We start from the raw sequence: 17979 nt of genomic DNA, 5'->3' as shown, positions 1-17979 counted from the left end.
TGAATCTAGTTTTCTCCTAAATTAGATTTCTGTTAGCCTGATATTCTATTGACATATGGTAAAAAATGGTAAACATCAAATCTCCTGTCAGTTTCAGGAGTTGAATTCCAAAGCCAGTTTTCATTGCACTGAATAGCTTATGCAGCTGTGAACTTGTGACCGAAAATACATTTCACAACATATCACAAAATTTAGAAATTGAATTAACATAAATTAAATCATGATTTTGGACACAGCAAGTATCCTTTATAAAGTGGTGTTCATATGTGAAATGGTGCACATGGGTTTTTCTTATCACATTTAACATGATGTTTATAACAGTTGTTGGGCTCCTAGAATGTTTACTAGCTAATGATAGTTGGTAGTGAAATAAACATCAATTTACATGTATGATGTATTATCAACGAATGCATCCAAAGTAATTAGTTAATGCTTGGTAATTAGCAAGCTGAATAAGCATCAGTTTATGGTGCAAGCTAAAAACCAGGGCGCTCTAAATCTGAGAGATGTTGTCATTCTGGTCAGGTGGAGCAGACGGACATCTTCCCATCTGAGATGGTGTACACCATCAAAGAGCTGCCCCACCTGGGCCACATCGTCATGGCCGACAACGGCTCCGCCCCAGACTACGTGCGCTCGTTCTCCCAGGAGGACATCAACCAGGGGCGCGTGCTCTACGTGTCCGCTGCTGTCCCGGGCTCGGACGTCTTCACCGTGGACGTCAGCAATGGCTTCACCACAGTGGAGGACCTGCAGGTGTCCGTGCGCATCGTCCCCGGAATGATCCCTGTGCGGGCCCTCAACTTCACCCTCCGGGAGGGTGGTGGTGTAGCCCTGTCCCCGGACGTCCTCAACATCTCCCACCCCTTCTACAGCTCCGCCAACATCGACTTTGTCGTGGAGACCGCACCCCAGCATGGGAGCATTCGCTACCTGGACGGAGATGATGATGACCTGAGCTTCTTCACTTGGGATGAGGTGAGAGCTGCCATTCTTCTGCCGTGCCCGTGGACACACATTTTATATTAAACAGCACACAGCTTCCCGCTCAGTCATACATGAAGCAGTGTGATGTCTTCAGAGCGGCAGCATCTGTATAATATTGATTTGTTTGTTGGGGCAAGCCGTAATGAAATTATATTGAAGATACTGAACGGTGAATCCTCTGTAGGTCAAGCAGCAAAGAATTAATAACATTACAAGTGTTCGGTTTAAAAGTATAGGTGCAAAATTTTCACTACCCTCTTACTCCAGCTTACACTGCCTGTAGTGCATGTAATTACTGTAGCAAAACTTCCACTGAAGCTATTCTGGCTCCATAACATGAACTTTTGGTCAGTATTGAATGCTGTGTGAACATCTTCCCTTTAGCCAGTGCAGATCCTTGCTTTGTCGCTTGCCATGAGTACGTTTTGGGTGATTCAGTATGGATTCTGGGATGAACTGTTATGGTAACCACGTCTCTTCGCAACAAGGCACCACACGGAGCTCAGCACTACGCTGAAAAGAAAACGTGTGGTTTTCCTGTGGAACCTCATCAGGAGGTCGGAACATACCATATCACGTGACGCAGCAGGGCTTGTTAGTCACCCGCTTTAAAGACTTGTGTGCAGTTAGCTGTTTTTAATAGTTTTTGGCCTCTTCATAAATTCTGTGGAAAATATGAGGCTCATGCTATACTCCCCCGAAGCCAAAACACATTGGCCCCATATATTTCTATAATAATGAGTAGCGTGCACTCTCCTGCCAGCTCATATCTTTTACTCATAAACTCCAGTGTGTTACAGATGCTGCTGTATTTTCCTCTGTCTATCGCAAGGATTAATTAACTACCATTGAACTTAAGCTGGTGATGGTGAAAATGCAACTTAACTGAAGTCACCTCCAACTCTGAACATTTCATGTCCTTAAATATGTGGTTGAAGTTGGTCTCTCAGTGTCTTTTCAGTGCTTCTTTATGTATTGTCAATTTGTGTTACAACCATATCTGCCTGTGGCGCGCGGCAAGCTGTAAAAGAAAGGTGCAGCGAACTGACGTATCAACTAATAACTGTTAGAAACTTGTTTTTAACAACTTTTTCACTTGTATTTTCTTTTCCTCCGAAATTCAAAATGCCCTATCATAAACGTACGGTGTGCCAACCTACCCCTGCAGTCTTTTCCATCATTTCCAGAGGATGCACGCTAGCGCGCTGAAACGTGCTGTAAATTGCTGCCGGTTTCATTCCGATGCATTCCACCAGGTAGGCTGTGCAGTCAAAGCACCATTGGATCGGGCTGGCAAATCTCAGGTACCCAATCCAAGGAGGAGTCACCTTTGACTGAGGAGGCAGGGATAGCCTGTCAACCTGCACACTCCCTACTAGAGTGGCACTAGGGCCAATTACGCACCACAGTCAGGAATTGGTCAGGCTTGTAAGGTGCCTTACTGACCACCAATGGGCACTTGTTTCCATTTTTACTTTATTTATGTCTAATGTGGTAGTTTTTAGGTTTGTGCACCTCGCATTGAATGACTAGAATTCTAATGGATTACAGGATACGGTCTGTGGAGAATGAATCTCTAAACCTGCAGTTGTGTGCTTCCCCTGAGACCATTGAAGTCGCAGTGGGGAAAAGCCCAACTGTTCAAATTAAAAACAGATCTCTCCCAGAATCCTTAGCACACAGACAGACAGGAGTCAGCTGCGTGTGGCAGATCCTTATTTAAACTGCCGTGATTGTTGTCATGCATTTAGAATGTAGCCCTGATTAAAAATGTGCAATCACAATAAATTGCATTCTGCATTACAGCCCGAGTAAACTTCACATAAAAGGACTGAATGCTAATTCCAAATTCTCTATTAAGAGTCTATGCCGGGGGGGGGGGGGGGATCGGCCACCGCTGTTCACAATATATATTTTTTGTGAAATTTTATAAATGGGCTCGGTTTTCATTATCAGTCAATGCACTTTAATCAGAATAGAAGTGCTGATTAGAGGAGCACCACACTGCGAAATAAATCAGAGCTGGGAACCGGGGTATAAGCGTTGCTGGATTAAATACCGATGTGTTGCGGCAGAATGTTAACTTGGAATTTCAAGATGCCTGATCGTATGGAACATACCGTTCTTCACGCGTGGCGGTCCCCTCGTCCACGCATCGCTAAACAACACCATTACAACCCAGAGCCCCGAGTGTGCTTTATATTCTGTGGCCTGCGATGAGCATGCCACACGGGAACAGACCCAGGTGGACTGACTTAACATGGGACTAGATGTTGGTCCGTGAAGATTGATGGCTTCGACCTGGCTCTGCACACGTTGTTAATGTCACCTGGAGAAAGCTCGCGCATGTTTTTATTTATCTTGCACACAGCACACTAGGTTCAGGGAGCTGTGTCAGTTTTTGTCAGTGTCTTCTCAATGTCTGTCAAAAGGACTTTGCCAGTGTAAATCAAAAGCAAACAAACAAACATATATTACATTTTATTACATACTTTCACAAAACTTTCAAATCATGTCAGCAAGTGTAACTGTTTACTTTGCATATAATTGAATGTTATGTTTAATTTATTGTTTTTTTTACTTATTAGCATTTGTGAAACTGTTAGGTCAGATGTACCCAAGTCATTATTTGTATTTTAAAGAAATTCTGAAATAAAATGTGTACAACAATATTCTCTATATATTTATCTCAATTCCAAACAATATAAACAATATAGTATGTGGTTAATGGTTCCCATTTGCTCCTGCTAGATCACATTTAAAACTTAAAGTGCCATTAATTTGTGATGAAGATGTGATTTATATAAAATATGCACTATAATGAAGGCATAAATCGTTTATCTGTATAAAAGCTCAAATTAAACAAGGTTTTCATGCATCAGATTATTGATATTTATTGTCTTGAATTGAATTCTCAATTAATTTTCATCTCTATCGTACTACATTCAAACAAAGTTTAACACAAAACAAGAACCACGTTTCTTGGTTTATTCACTGCTTATGAAATCTCTCAAATGTTATGTTGCTCTTGTACTATTTGACTGCTTGGGGTTCTACTAAATGGGTCAGGTTGATCCAAACCAAACACAAGGGTTAACTTCATAATCTAACAAACGCAACCGTCTCAGAAGGTGACAACATTCAATTTGAAGCCAGTGAACCCAGACTGAGAGAACTGTACATCCCATAATTTGTTAGACATTACAAGTGGTATTGTGTAGTAGGGGTTACATTACTGTTTGTGTCCTCCAGGTGAAACAAGGACTCATCTACTACCTGCATGACAGTTCAGAGACTATGGAGGACAACTTCACCCTCTCTGCTTCCGCCTTTGAGATCGAGAGAAGCAGCTCTTACTTCACCGTTGTCATCACCATCCTGCCGGTCAACGACGAGCCACCGAAACTGGTCCAAAACACCGGCCTGGAGGTAAGGAAATTCGGCTGTGTTACACAAAGCCTGGTGGGACTCAAAGCTCCCTGTAGAGCTACGAAACTGGCTGAATCGGGCCTGCCATAATCACAGCTTAGAACTGGAAACCAAGCGTATGATTCAATTTTTTTTTTTCAGCTCCGTCTGTGGTTCCACGTCTCCTTGGTAACTTATATTTTGCGAAGCCCCATCCAGGGCCAGCTTTCAGTGTTCATAGCTACAAATCAAGAGGCGTCCATTCCTAAGCCCTTTCTCTTTCCCGCAAGCTATAATGACACTTCTTGTGTTTTTGGCCTCAGTTTACACAGGCCTTTCTCCTCTTTCTGCGCTGAGTTAATTAAGGGAAGTGTCAGCGCTTAAGAGCAGATGGGCAGACGGTGTGAGTAACGTTACAGTGACACATACGCTGATCGCCGTAGATCCGGGCAGATTGTGGTGCAGCTGGCTCCTGTTACCGCCCTGGTCATTTACTTTCTCAAGAAGGTGTATTCTGTCTTGAGCTTTGGCTCCCCCTACAGGCGCCCCTTGCATGTGCATGTGACTCCCTTGTTGGTTCGGGTGGTTGTTGTGGCATCGCTCATAAGTTTTTCAAAATGCATGTGGCATCATCAAACGCACCAAATATGGAGCTTATGATTTTTATCCATACCTCACAACAGAGAGGCCATGAAATGAATGCATAAAGTACAGCAATAGAAACATCTTTTGCCTTTAAATGTACTGCAGAACACTAATCCTCTGTTGCCATCTAGTGATATATCTGGGAGGTACTACACTATTGATATATAAATTGCCACTAGAGGGTAGTAGACTTGTCGTTCGTGTTTCTTACTTGTGCAGTGCTATGTAAAACTGTGTTTAGCACAAGTGTACAGTGATGATGAATAATGAGGCGAGTTAACAGTTACTATAAAGTAAGGTTACCGGTAACAGGTAATACTGCTTTTCAGCCTATTGAGCCAACAAGAATGACTTCTGCTCTGCTTTATCGCCCTGAAAACCATAATACCTCTATTTACTCATCCCCTCCTTCTTATACGGATCATGATGCAGTTAAGTAAATTTCTCCCGAATTTTGACAGCGGGGGGGAAAAGCTGAGCAAATCTCTGTGGTGCGCTCTCTCAACCACAATGCCCGGACTCCATCCCTGCTGATTTCAGCTATTTAAGAACAACTTTCAGGAGATCTGCTCCATTTCTTTCAATTAATACCTTTCACAGCGACGAGGCCATTAGCAGCAGCCAGCCCATTAAACGCGTGTCCTGGGAGACTGCTGCAGCCTGTCTCGTCCTAAGATACCGGGGCAAGCCAGTCTGCCGGAGAGACACTCTGCTGGAAAGAAACAGCAGCCTTTCTGCTTTGCTCATTTGCTTACTGTTAATCCAGTATATCGTTTTAAAAATGTTTTATTTTGTCTTGCTTTGTTATGGCTACCAGCTCCTCTCAGGAGAAGATGCTGAAATCACAGCCAACTTGCTATATACTGATGATATGGACACCCCTCCCGAGGAGTTGGTTTATTCCATCGACGAGATATCCAATGGGATTGTGGCGCTCAGAGTGTCACCCGGAGACAGCATTGAAAACTTCACCCAGGCACAGATTAACAGCGGGGAGGTGGTATTTATACACAAAGGTGAGCCTTTAGAAAGCATTACCTTTGTGCTGAACATTGTGTACCACGTACAAGAGCTCTCTGAATCTAGTTTCAGCCGAAGCAGGGACTGATACGGCCTGTTTGAAAGTAGAACAACATTCACAACTCTATAAATCCACTTTTATTTTTAAATTATTTTGAAAGAAATGGGAATACATGTTATTAGAAAACAAATTCCCCCAGGGTATGTTATTCCATCATTAACACTGTCCAAGAAACACTGGTTGTGCTGTAGGAGTATTATATTAATGTAACATATAATTGTGTAATGTAAGCATGAATGCATGTCTCATTCTCTGTCTCTGTGTGTTTCCTGTGCATCTGCGAGTGTGTCTTTGGGTCTCAGTATGTGTGTATGCGTGCAAGTGTATGTGTATGTGTGCGCTTCTTAGAGAGAGTATTAGTGAGAGCGTGTGTGTATGTGTGTGTGCATGTGTTCAAGCATGCTTGTGTGTGGTGTATGTGTGTGCGAGTGTGTGTGTATGTGTGCACTTCTTAGAGGGAGTATTAGAGAAGGAGTGTGTGTATGTGTGTGTGCATGTGTGCGAACAAGCATGCTTGCATGTGATGTATGTGCACATGTGTGTGTGCGTATATGTGCGCTTCTTAGAGAGGGTATTAGAGAGAGTATGTGTGTGTGCGTGCATGTGGTGTATGTGCGTATGTGTGTGTGTGTATATGTGTGTGTGTGTATATGTGTGTGCTTCTTAGAGAGGGTATTAGAGAGAGTATGTGTGCGTGTGGGCGTTCGAGCATGCTTGCATGTGGTGTACATGTGCGTGTGTGTGTGTGTGTATATGTGTGCGCTTCTTAGAGAGGGTATTAGAGAGAACATGTGTGGGTGCGTGCGTGCGGGCGTTCCAGCATACTTGCATGTGGTGTATGTGTGGAGTTTCATAGTGAGCGGTGTGCGGTCTCAATGTGGAGTTGTGACACCCCACTCTGTCTCTCCTCTCTCAGGTGGCCCGTCAGGGGGGTTCGCCTTCACAGTGACAGACGGAGAGCACACGTCCCCTCTGTATCATTTCCTGGTCACAGCCAGACCGCTCACCATCTCCATGGATAAGCAGGAGGAGCTTATAGTGTTCCCAGGTGTGTGTCATCTCATCTGAACGCATGCTCACTAAGATCACCCTTATGGTAAAGAAAATGAAGCATTAAAACAGGCTCTATAGCAGAACAATGCTCTGAATTCAATTCCATTTGTGAACATTGGCATAGACTAAATGCTCTTCTAGATCCATGTTTTAGGTACTAGGTCCATGTTGGTAAGAAGAGGGTGTGCTTTTGTTGGGCACTGACTATGTTAATGCTAACAATTATATCCTATCATAAGCTTTTAATTCAGCTGTGTTCCAGCAAGCTGCTTATTTTTCAGCTTTTGTTTTTTTTTAGCACTCCTGCAACATGCGTTTTGATGCAGCTCGTCATGGTAACTGTGTAAAGTCACCCTGCATAACAGCATCTGTGTAATTAATCACTCAACTTATAATTTATTGAATTAATTAGCTGAATAAATTACGCTTGGTGTCATAGTGCTACACTGTTCGGTGATGCAGGTGAAGGAAGTGTGTTCCGCATGTGTCTTCCAGTGGGCGCATATTACACAGCCTCGTGGGAAAATGAAACCTAGCAAATGCGTTTGTTTGGAAATAAAAATGATTTATAGTTAAAGCTTGTAAAGCCAAATTAGCTGGTGAGAACTGACTAATCCCTCTCCCGAGGTTAATTACCATATACTTATCAGCACATGTCATGTATTTCAAAAAGATTTTAAGCTCCAGCGAGATATGAAGTGTCATCTGTTAACGCCGCACTAACGCATGCAGGGGATGGGTGACGGTTCTGGGTAGCTTGTATACGTACAGCATTAATGATGTGCCGAGTGTTATCTGTTTGAATACATATGAGGGGTCGGAAGTGAATTAATAAGACTCCAAATGCCGAAACAGTAGTGAGGGAAACAAAGGTCGGAATACCTGCTCTAACTGTCAATCACATCTTCATGTGACATCCACATGTCATATACTACATATCATACCTATGCATCACATCTACACATCGTGAATATCAGATGAATTGTAATTTTTGTCTCACTTGGAGCAGTGAGAAAATGTTTTTCAGCCTAGCATTCCGTTGATGTGTGTGTGTGTGTGTGTGTACACATTTGTTTGTTTGTTTTCAGCATATAAATACTGTATCTATGTTTTTTTCAAGGCACACGGCAGCCAATCACAAGTGAGATCCTGAAAGCAACGACCAATGAGGACGGAGATGAGATAACGTACTCGATCCTGAAGGCCCCTCGCCTCGGCAGGCTTATCTCAGCCAATCAGAAAAACCAGTTTCAGGAAATCTCCACATTCTCCCAGGCGGAGGTGAGCCGTAAAGCTATATTAGGATAGTGCGCAGAATACTAAGAGCTAGAATGTAAATGTAATTGAGTGAATTTGGAGCGGGGGGAGGTGATTATAATCCTCTAGAAGAAACGACAACTGGTTTTGGACGAGGTTGGCCTCTCAAATGAATACAGTTTGACTTTCCTATTAAAGCCACAGACTAATTAATAGCTTTTTTGAGAAGGGTTTACCGTTTTTCCGGCAGAGGGTACAGACGTGTAACAGAGACTGCACCTCTTCTCTTGATCTCTCGTAATTGTCCATGTGTTTGGAGCTCCGCAGCTTGGAAATGATGAAATTAGCCTCCGTTGTGACCCACATTCAAAAGTTTAAATTCGACAACTGTAATATAGTGCAAAGAAAAGCCCTGCAATGTCTAAGGGGCCTCACAGTGTACTCTGTCCCAGACTGATATAGATTATGGGACTGGCAGTGGACACAACTACCATCCCACCCTCATCCCACCTCAGAGATGAGCCGATGCGTGCTGGGACTCCCTGTTTTGTCTGATTAATGAGCATGAGAACGACCAGCCAGTGCGCTTTCTCCGCCTCACTCCTCATTTTCCGTCTGGACATGCTGCAGCTCCCTCCTCTTTGGTCTCCATGCCTACGTTGCAGCTCCACCCAAAGATTTCCGATTGCCTGATCCACAACCTCCCCAGACTCAGGACTTCCGATTGCCTGATCCACAACCTCCCCAGACTCAGGACTTCTGATTGCCTGATCCACAACCTCCCCAGACTCAACCGTGTCACTTCCCTCCTATGATGTCACCTATATCGGCTCGCATTAAATTCCTGTACTTCACAATTTGAGATTTGTAATCAAACAATCCACATGTGGTTAAAATGCGTATTCTCAGCTTTTAATTAAAAAGCTTTTCTCGGTTTTTATTATTTATATACACTAGAAATTAAAGCACTTTGTACTCCACACCCCCCACCCACCCCCCATTTCCCCATTCAGGACACCATAATGCTTGGGACAAATTAATGCTTTGTAAATGAAGGTAGTCATGTTTACTTTGTCACATAGTCTTTGCATACAAAGACTGCTTGAATTCTTGAAGTGTGACCCATAGGTGTCACCAGGTGCTGAGTAGCTTCTCTGCTGATTCTGTTCCAGGCTGTAGCTATCAGTAGCTATCTTCAGCTCCTGCTTGTTTTCTCTTCTTTCACTTGTGCAATTAGATCAGGTGAATGACTTGGTTAGACTTGGTCCGGTTTTTGGCTTTGAAAAACTCCTCTGTTGCTTTTGCAGCATGTTTGGGACCATTGTCTTGCTGTAGCATGAAGCACTTTCCAATGGGTTTTGGTTTGAACAGATAAGATATTTCTGTACTCTTGTACTGAATACAAGTAAGCCAGTAGATGTTTCACAGAGGAAATGAGGGTTACTTTGGATCTTGGACTCCACACCATCTCTCTTTGATGAACATTGGTCTCATTTGTCCACAATACCTTTTTCCTGAACTCTGCAGGCTCACTTGGGTACTTCTTAGAAGGCTGTTTCCTGGCCATCCTGTTTTTGCAGCTAACTAGTGGATTGCATCTTGCAGGATAGCCTGTGTAGTGCTGTTTGTGAAGTCTTCTGCAGACACATCAACAACTGCCTCCTGAAGAGTGTTTCTGATCTTTCAGACAGGTGTTTGTGGGGTTTGCTTCATTATGTCTAGAATTCTACATCAACTGTCAAGGTCTTCCTTGGCCTGCCAGTCCCTTTGCGATTACTGAGCTCACCAGTGCTCTTTCTTTTAATGATGTTCTAAACAGGCTATTTTGGTGAGCCTAAGATTTTGATGCTTATTTCTTATTCTTATCCTCAGCCTCAACTCTGGTCCTCATTTTAATAAACGTCAATATCAGACTCCAAAGACAATCGCAATCCTAGAATCATGACTAGGTACAGAAAGCTCCATTATTCCTGCACAAAGGAAGCGATTGAAAACAGTGCAATAATTTCTACACGGTGAGACCAAAAGGTATAAAAATACCCATTAGTAAAATCGGAGAATCACATAGCCACATGTGAATTGCTTGATTACAAATTTAAAATCGTGGAGTGCAGCGCCAAATCCAGAAAAGAAATATTTATTTGTCCCAAACATTATGGAGCTCACTGTATATCTTCAGATGCTTAGGATCATTAGACACTACCCACCAACCAGACCTCTCTGTGCTGTAACATCTAGGTACCTAAGGTGACCTGAGTCATGAGTATTTTTTTTGTCTGAGTAAAGGGAAGTGAAACCATACCATACCAAAAATCCAGCAAGTCATCCATCCCAGCCTCCTGCTCTTATTCTCACAACCAGCACCAGGGGGCTCCCTTGGACATTTCAATCCGTTTTATTTTCAGTGCACTGAACTTATGAGCAGGCCTGCCAGCCAAACTGTCTGAGTCGTCACATATTTCACCCAGAAGTTGCGGGATTGAAAATTCCATTGGCTTTTGGGGAGTTTATTGCCTTTTTTATGTATAAAAAGCCGTGCATCAGCTATAGCACAATAACAAACAAACCGAAATAGCAACAGCAACTAATTTCTGAGCAGAAATGCTTACTTTTCAGTTTGTATGGTAATGATGTGACATCATGCTCTTGGCTTATGGAAGACATCTTACATCAACTTGGCTCGCGATTTTTAATCCGTCTGGTGACCAATCAGCCCAGTGGAGAGCTTGGCTGAAATAAACAGACCTGCTGCTTCCTCCACAATAAACGTCACCTAAACTAAATTTGTGTGCAGAAATATCACTCGCTTCACAGTTGTTCCGCTTGAATCAGAAAGATTTTATCTAACCCAAGGCCACACGCAGATGGATGTTCAGCAGGACATTCTGACCATAACAGTACTTATAATCATAACAATAACCATCTTCATCCAGGTCCTGACAGCAGTGTTTTACCCTCTTCTCAAAGCTCAGAGCATTGCTGTGGACAGTATGAACTGTCCATTTCAGTCTGAAATGGAGCCCCAGGCATTAGTGAGATTAGTGCAGGGGCTTTAGTGATCCAGGGACCACCACCCAGGCTGGACAGTATCCAGGAGACCCCCCTCATATGGGGAAAAAGGGTTCAGATCACGGTCACAGATCCGGGGGGGAGGGCTTGAGATTGCAATCGCGGACCGGGAACCCCCTATAGTACCTTCATGGACCCCCAGGGACCCCCTGTGGAAAAGCCTGGGTTTAGTGGGATGCACAGCCTTTAGACAACTGCAAACACTCTGCTCATCTAGCCTGCTCAAGGATATAAAAACGTATATATATGGACATACCGGGACGGCCTGTAGTGTAGTGGTTAAGGTACATGACTGGGACCCGCAAGGTCGGTGGTTCGATCCCCGGTATAGCCACAATAAGATCCGCACAGCCGTTGGGCCCTTGAGCAAGGCCCTTACCCCTGTGTTGCTCCAGGGGAGGATTGTCTCCTGCTACAGTCTAATCAACTGTATGTCACTCTGGATAAGAGTGTCTGCCAAATGCCATTAATATAATGTAATATGATGTAATGTTAATGTCACATTTTCAAGAACCTCCAAGAGATTAATACAAAATGTGTGGGTGAGCCAGAGCGGCTAATTCATTATCACATAATCCTTTGCTGATTTTCATTGCCAATTCCTGAGCCCAATGTTTTTCTATTTCTCCAAGTGTGAAAGTTTATCACAGCCTAAAGTGTTTCTCTCTTGACACTCTGTCATAGCTGGACTCAGGGTCCATCTTCTACGAGCACCAGATGCCCGAGGAGCCTTTCTGGGAGGTGCGGGACTCCGTGGAGCTCCTGCTGTCCTCCAGCCCAGCCCAGGACCTGGAGCTCACCCTCCCCATCACGGTGTCCTTCTACGCCGCCGACCGCAACTCCTCCACAAAGCTCTGGAGAAACGCAGGTACCGTACCCACTGAGAATAAATGCACACTTCGCTTTTCATTCTTTGTTTTTAATGTTGCCTAAATGTATTCACCACATGATATTTCCTCCCCTAGAAAAACAGGTTTAGATCTAAAGAGCCTTGTTTTTTTTAGCATACTCTACTGACCTGAATGCTAAACGATTTATTTTTACATTTTAAACATTTTATTTTTCCTCCAGATGAAACTCAGATGGTAGTGTAATAAAGTAGTGGATCATGGGAGTCATCTGGAGGGGCACATTCTTCTCTCTCTCCCTCTCTCTCTCTCTCACTCTCTCTCTCTCTCTCTGTGTCTCTCTCTCTCCCTCTCTCTCCCTATCTCTCTCTCAGTCTCAGTTTTTCCAGATGTTTCCACATTTTTCTCGCTCACAGTTTCACCTCAGATCAGTGCACCCGCAATCAGGTGACTCACATACACAATCTCCCCTCTGCACCCATATCTTTTCCTCTCAATTATATCAATTCTGTATTCCAGAATTTGGGGGATTATCACTCACTCTGCCGATGCTACTTAGCTGATGTACCAGGGACTCAATTACCCATGGTCCTGAGTCTATGGACTTGCGGTCTTTTGTTTACTTTCATGTTTCCTCTTTGCTTTTCAGCATATCCAGTGCTTATTTAATGAAGTCCACCAAAACTGGCCACATTTATTTGCCTGTGGTGAGACAAAGATTATGAATTGCTGAAATATCAATTGTTTAATCTGTTATTCAATTGCCTGTTCTTTAAAAAAAATGTTTACCGTCATTGACTTATTGCAAAATATTGTAATTGCAAAAACACTCTTTGAGCTCTCATAGCTTTCTTGGGTATTCAAGAGATAGGGGTATATCTTAGATTTGGAAATCTCTGTAAACAAAAGTGCATTTCCTACCCAACAGGTTTGAGTAATTATTGTGCGTGATTGAGTTCTCCACAAACTTCTCATTTGAGAAATGGCAGAATGCATCAGCCCTGCAGAAAATGTAAATTTTGGGGGTTATTTCATGGTCCCAGAGGTGCTTTCTGTTTAAATTCAGAGACAGCCAGATTGGCAGTGGAGCTCACTGCAAACTGGAAGTCTGGAGCCTGGAGCTGATAAATGTCTTTGATAAATGTTAGCTTAATAAATTTATCCAACCTTTTTTCTAGCTTTCTGCAGGGCTGAATAGAACTGATGAGGGATAAAAAGTCTAGCACAGCTCTATAACGTATACATGCTGGAAAGATAATCAAATTCAAATGATGTCAAAATGAAAAATTGCACTCAGGGAAACGCGTACACCATTAGTGAGATTTTTTTTCTCCCCTTGGCATTGCCTTTTTTGGGGCTTTTGAATGTCTGTAACCGCTTTGTTAATAAAGGTTTTTATTATTATTTATTAGATGTTGAATTTGCATGGACAAGAGCAGATTGTATATTGTTTCACCACCCACTTTTAGCCTGATCTCTGAAAGGGCCAGTGAAGCTGGGGATAAGCATAAGTATTTTTGTTCGCTGTGTTAACCCCAGGTCTTGACCTTCTGAGTGGCCAGAAGAAGGTGATTGACAGCTCCAAACTGGACGCCTCCAACCTGCTGGCCAGTGAGCCGGAGTCGGGGCAGGGCTCCAAGGGCGTGGTGTACGAGGTGACCGACTTCCCGTCCCACGGGACGCTGATGCTGGGTGACGTGGCGTTGCCCAAAGACACGCCATACTTCCTGCAAGAGGATGTAGACAAGGGGGACCTGGGGTACGCCCACCGGGGAGACCCCGAGCCCCGGTCTGACAGCTTCTCCTTCCGTGCGTGGCTCAACCCGAGCGGGCGGGGCCCCCAGACCCCGGGGCCGTCAGCCGTGGTCGTCGAGGAGCCGTTCCGCATCAAGGTTTTGGGCGGGAGCGGAGCCCCCACCACGAGGCCCGCACTGGTAAGCGTGGACCTTCTTCTGGAGGTCCTCCAAGGCTCCTCGGCCCTGCTCACGCCCCAGCTCCTCAGTGTGGCGGACCAGGGCAGCCCTCCCGCCCAGATTGTCTTCACCATCACCCGCCCCCCTGCCAACGGCCGGCTGGTCCACACAGAGACCGGCGCCCCCGTGGAGACCTTCACCCAGGAGGACCTCAACGCCGGCCGGGTGACCTTTCTCAGCGACGGGAGCCTGAACAACGGCTTCCTGGAGTTCAACGTGTCGGACGGCGGCCGCCGCGCCGAGTCCCACGCCCTGCACATTGGGGTGCTGGCCCGCGCCCTGCGGCTCGCCCTGGCCCCGGAGATCCAGGTGCGGCAGGGGGACGACGAGACGCTGGTGACCGAGGCCATGCTGAAGGCGTCCACGGGCGGCCCCAGCGAGGAGGAGGTCATCTACAAGATCACCAACTCGCCCGAGTTCGCCGCCGTCATGGTGGACCGCCAGCCCACCTCCGCCTTCACCCAGCGGCAGATCCGGGAGGGCCGGGTCAGCGTGCGCTTCGTCAGGTCCACCTCCCCGCGGGACTGCGTGGCCCTGCTGGCCCGTAGCCGGGCCGCCAACGCGTCCGCCTTGCTCAACATCACCGCGGCCCCCCTGGTGACCCTGCCCCCGACCCCGCCCCTCCTGCCCCGCGCCACCACCGTCAGGGTGGAGCCCGGCCTGCTGGACGCCTCCGCGCTGGCCAATAAGACGGCGGCAGTGCCCGCCTTCAAGATCACCCGCCAGCCACGCTCCGCCTGCTTCGTGTGGGTGGGCGGGAAGGAGGACGGACGGCCCGTGAGCTCCTTCACCCAGAGGGACGTGGAGGAGGGGAGAGTCGGCCTGGAGGTGCTCAAGGACCTCCCGGCTGGGGACAGTGTTCAGGACGACCACTTCGACTTCCTCCTCCGGGCCCACGGGGTCCCACCGGCCGAGGGGACCCTGGCCTTCAGGACTGGCCCTTACAAACCCTCCGCCGTCTACGGGGCCACGGTCATCAAGCGTCCCTCATCCGAAACCACGCCGGCCACCCTCACCACCCCGGCCCCGGGCCGGACTTCCGAAAACAAGCCCGTGGTGTCCCGGCCCAGCAACCTGTGGGCCATCCTCATCCCCATCCTGGTGATCCTGCTCCTGCTCCTGCTGGCCGTCGCCCTGGCCTACTACCTGGTGCGGCGGAACAAGACGGGCAAGCACGACGTCCAGAACGTCGCTGCCAAGCCCAAGAACGGGGAGGTGAAGCAGGAGACCTTCCGCAAGACGGACCCCGCCAACAGCATCCCCATGTCCAGCATGGAGCCCAAAGAACCCGACCCGGAACTGCTGCAGCACTGTCGGACAACCAACCCGCCCCTGAAAAAGAACCAGTACTGGGTCTAAGGACAGGCCCGAGACGGGGTATGCAGAACCTTTACGATAACAAGTATTCGATTGGAGCTTCTCTGAATCATTCCTTTCAGTGTTATCATTTTCAGTGACTCTGTGCAAGCATCCATTTTAGCTTTGAGAATTTTAGCAAACATGCCACATTCGATTTGAGTGTTTTGTCTTGGTGGTTACCACAATCCCTTCTGCTGTGGAGCCACCCTCAGGTAATTAAACACTGAAAACATCTATTAGTTGTGGGTGGAGATGAAATCCAATGAATAATCTAAGTGAGAAATGTTTTTTTCTTCTTTTTTTTTTTTTGTTGTTGCCTATTTATTTTTCTAAGAAACCTTGCTGGATCCTTGGGATATTTTTTTTCTTTCTTTTTTTACAGAGCCCAAATGGTGTTCAAGGACATGACCGTAAATAGTGTTTGCTTTGGAAGCAAAAAGGCCATAGAAACAAAATGGATGGTGCAAAATGAAAAAGATTCTATTGCCTAAAATAAATGTGCTTTCATTTATTTCCAATATTATTCCGACTGAAGTACATAAATAGACCATTTTTGTGTTTCAAGCATTTACTTTTATGTTAAAAATAGAGGGAAGGATATGTATACAGAAATGGTGCCTTTTGAAACAGAACTATACTTAATGAAAGAACAGACAGACTGTGTTTTTCAGTATTCTTTCTTTATTTTTATAAATGTAGTCTTTGTTTGCTTTGCGGGTCTGCCAATTCGTTTAATTAGATCTAACTCTGCACCCCGCTGATGAAATGCTCGTTAGATTCACTGGACTGGCTGACGGCACTGAAAACCCTACAACAGCATACATTATTGTGCAACCGCACACAGGAAGTGACTCACCAGAGATCTGTGTTGCACCCATCCCATTGGCTGACAGACTAGGTGATGTCATTCAGACTTGTGAATTTTGCCTTTTACAGGTCTATACTTAGGTCTTGATAATGATTGAGAGAATTCTGTTTTCTCATGTCATGCTGTGCGTCCGGTTCCACAACCTACACCAGCTCCAAATATCTTGTGTTAATCAAATATAGAAAAACTTGAAAATCCGCTCTGGTAAAGAGGAACTATAATAAATAGGATAAAGGAATGTGTTTCAGCATGCTATTGCTTCTACAGAAACTCTTGAGTATTTTTAATACAGAAGACTGTATATGGTTATGGAACGAAGCACATTTTTTTCATTCCAGTGGAATATTCATACAGACCTGACCCAGTGATGTATAAGCATGTATTGTAACGGTTTGCTGTTTTCTGAAAGAAGATGCAAAAGGAAAAAGTAATCCTGTTTTTTTAAACCTGAGTAGATCCTGGTCTAATTGCATCGCAGCTGGTTGCTGTACACGTCTGTTCTTGTGAAAAATGCATTTCTCTAGTTTTTGCAATGCCATATTTACTCACCTTGGATACTGTCTGATCAAGATACCTGATATGAAATAAAATGTATCTGTTTGTGTTGAACATGAGAAGCTCGCTCGTACTGTTGGACAGTTTGGGAGATGTCTCAGGAGATGTCTGAGTTATACCTTTCATTAAGCTAATGGCCGAAGCACCCGTCCTTCCTACTTGCTTATTTATTTAGATTTTATTATTTTTACACATTTCTGTTACTAAAAAAAGAACAAGCCATATCCTTGTGTATTTTATGTACCATTTTGAGCTATAATTCTTCCCTTCTCTGATCTCTTTACCTATGCATATCGTAGGTTTGACGCCTCTTGAGTTGGTAACACTGGTGAAGATTTTCAAAAAGAACTCTTCGATCCATTGAAGCACACAATGATATTTGCTGTAATCTTTGCTGAAGTTCTCAGATTTCAGGAACTGCTTCTCATTTCTGCCAGTTTGTCAGCTGCAGGTATACAGCATTTCGGTCTGCTTTTGTTATTGCTTTTTGTCCTTTGAAGTAAGCCATGGGTTTTGCTGGGATTGTTGGTTATTGGATGTTTTAAAAGGTTATAGGCGGCCCTGATGCTTCAAGAAGCAAATTGTGTAACGAAAGCCCAATTTTCTGAAAATAAAAAAAAACACCAAATAAACGCGCAGTGTGGTTTTTGTCATTTTGCTTTTATTGCATTGCTCTTTTTTGAAAGTCAAGTATTTTATGCTGAAGCTTTTTACATTTTATGTTTACAAGGGACAGAATTTGTTTATACATTTTATTTGGTTATGGGATGGCCATTTTCTAACCAATTATTAACACTTATTTTTCATTGTTCTCGCAGTCCAGTTGTGTTGACCATCACTTCTGGAGAGGGTAGACTTGCTCCCATGTCCTGCTAG

The 17979-nt window shown here is 44.8% G+C and overlaps 1 protein-coding gene across 2 annotated transcripts in view; it reads left to right on the top strand.

Moving 5' to 3' along the window:
- cspg4 (chondroitin sulfate proteoglycan 4) overlaps window positions 1–17735 on the top strand; it is a 53542-nt gene extending 35807 nt beyond the window's left edge. For both annotated transcript variants that reach the window (XM_061222797.1, XM_061222796.1), the window contains 7 exons: window positions 526–978; window positions 4240–4416; window positions 5858–6056; window positions 7038–7169; window positions 8295–8455; window positions 12185–12368; window positions 13888–17735. In XM_061222797.1, coding sequence (XP_061078781.1) covers window positions 526–978; window positions 4240–4416; window positions 5858–6056; window positions 7038–7169; window positions 8295–8455; window positions 12185–12368; window positions 13888–15680 — 3099 coding nt within the window. In that variant the 3' untranslated portion in view covers window positions 15681–17735. The remainder of the gene's footprint in view (window positions 1–525; window positions 979–4239; window positions 4417–5857; window positions 6057–7037; window positions 7170–8294; window positions 8456–12184; window positions 12369–13887) is intronic.
- Window positions 17736–17979: the final 244 nt, after the last annotated feature.

The sequence above is a fragment of the Conger conger genome, chromosome 15 (genome assembly GCF_963514075.1).
Source record: "Conger conger chromosome 15, fConCon1.1, whole genome shotgun sequence".
Lineage (NCBI taxonomy): Eukaryota > Metazoa > Chordata > Actinopteri > Anguilliformes > Congridae > Conger > Conger conger.
This window is presented reverse-complemented; position numbering and strand designations above follow the sequence as displayed.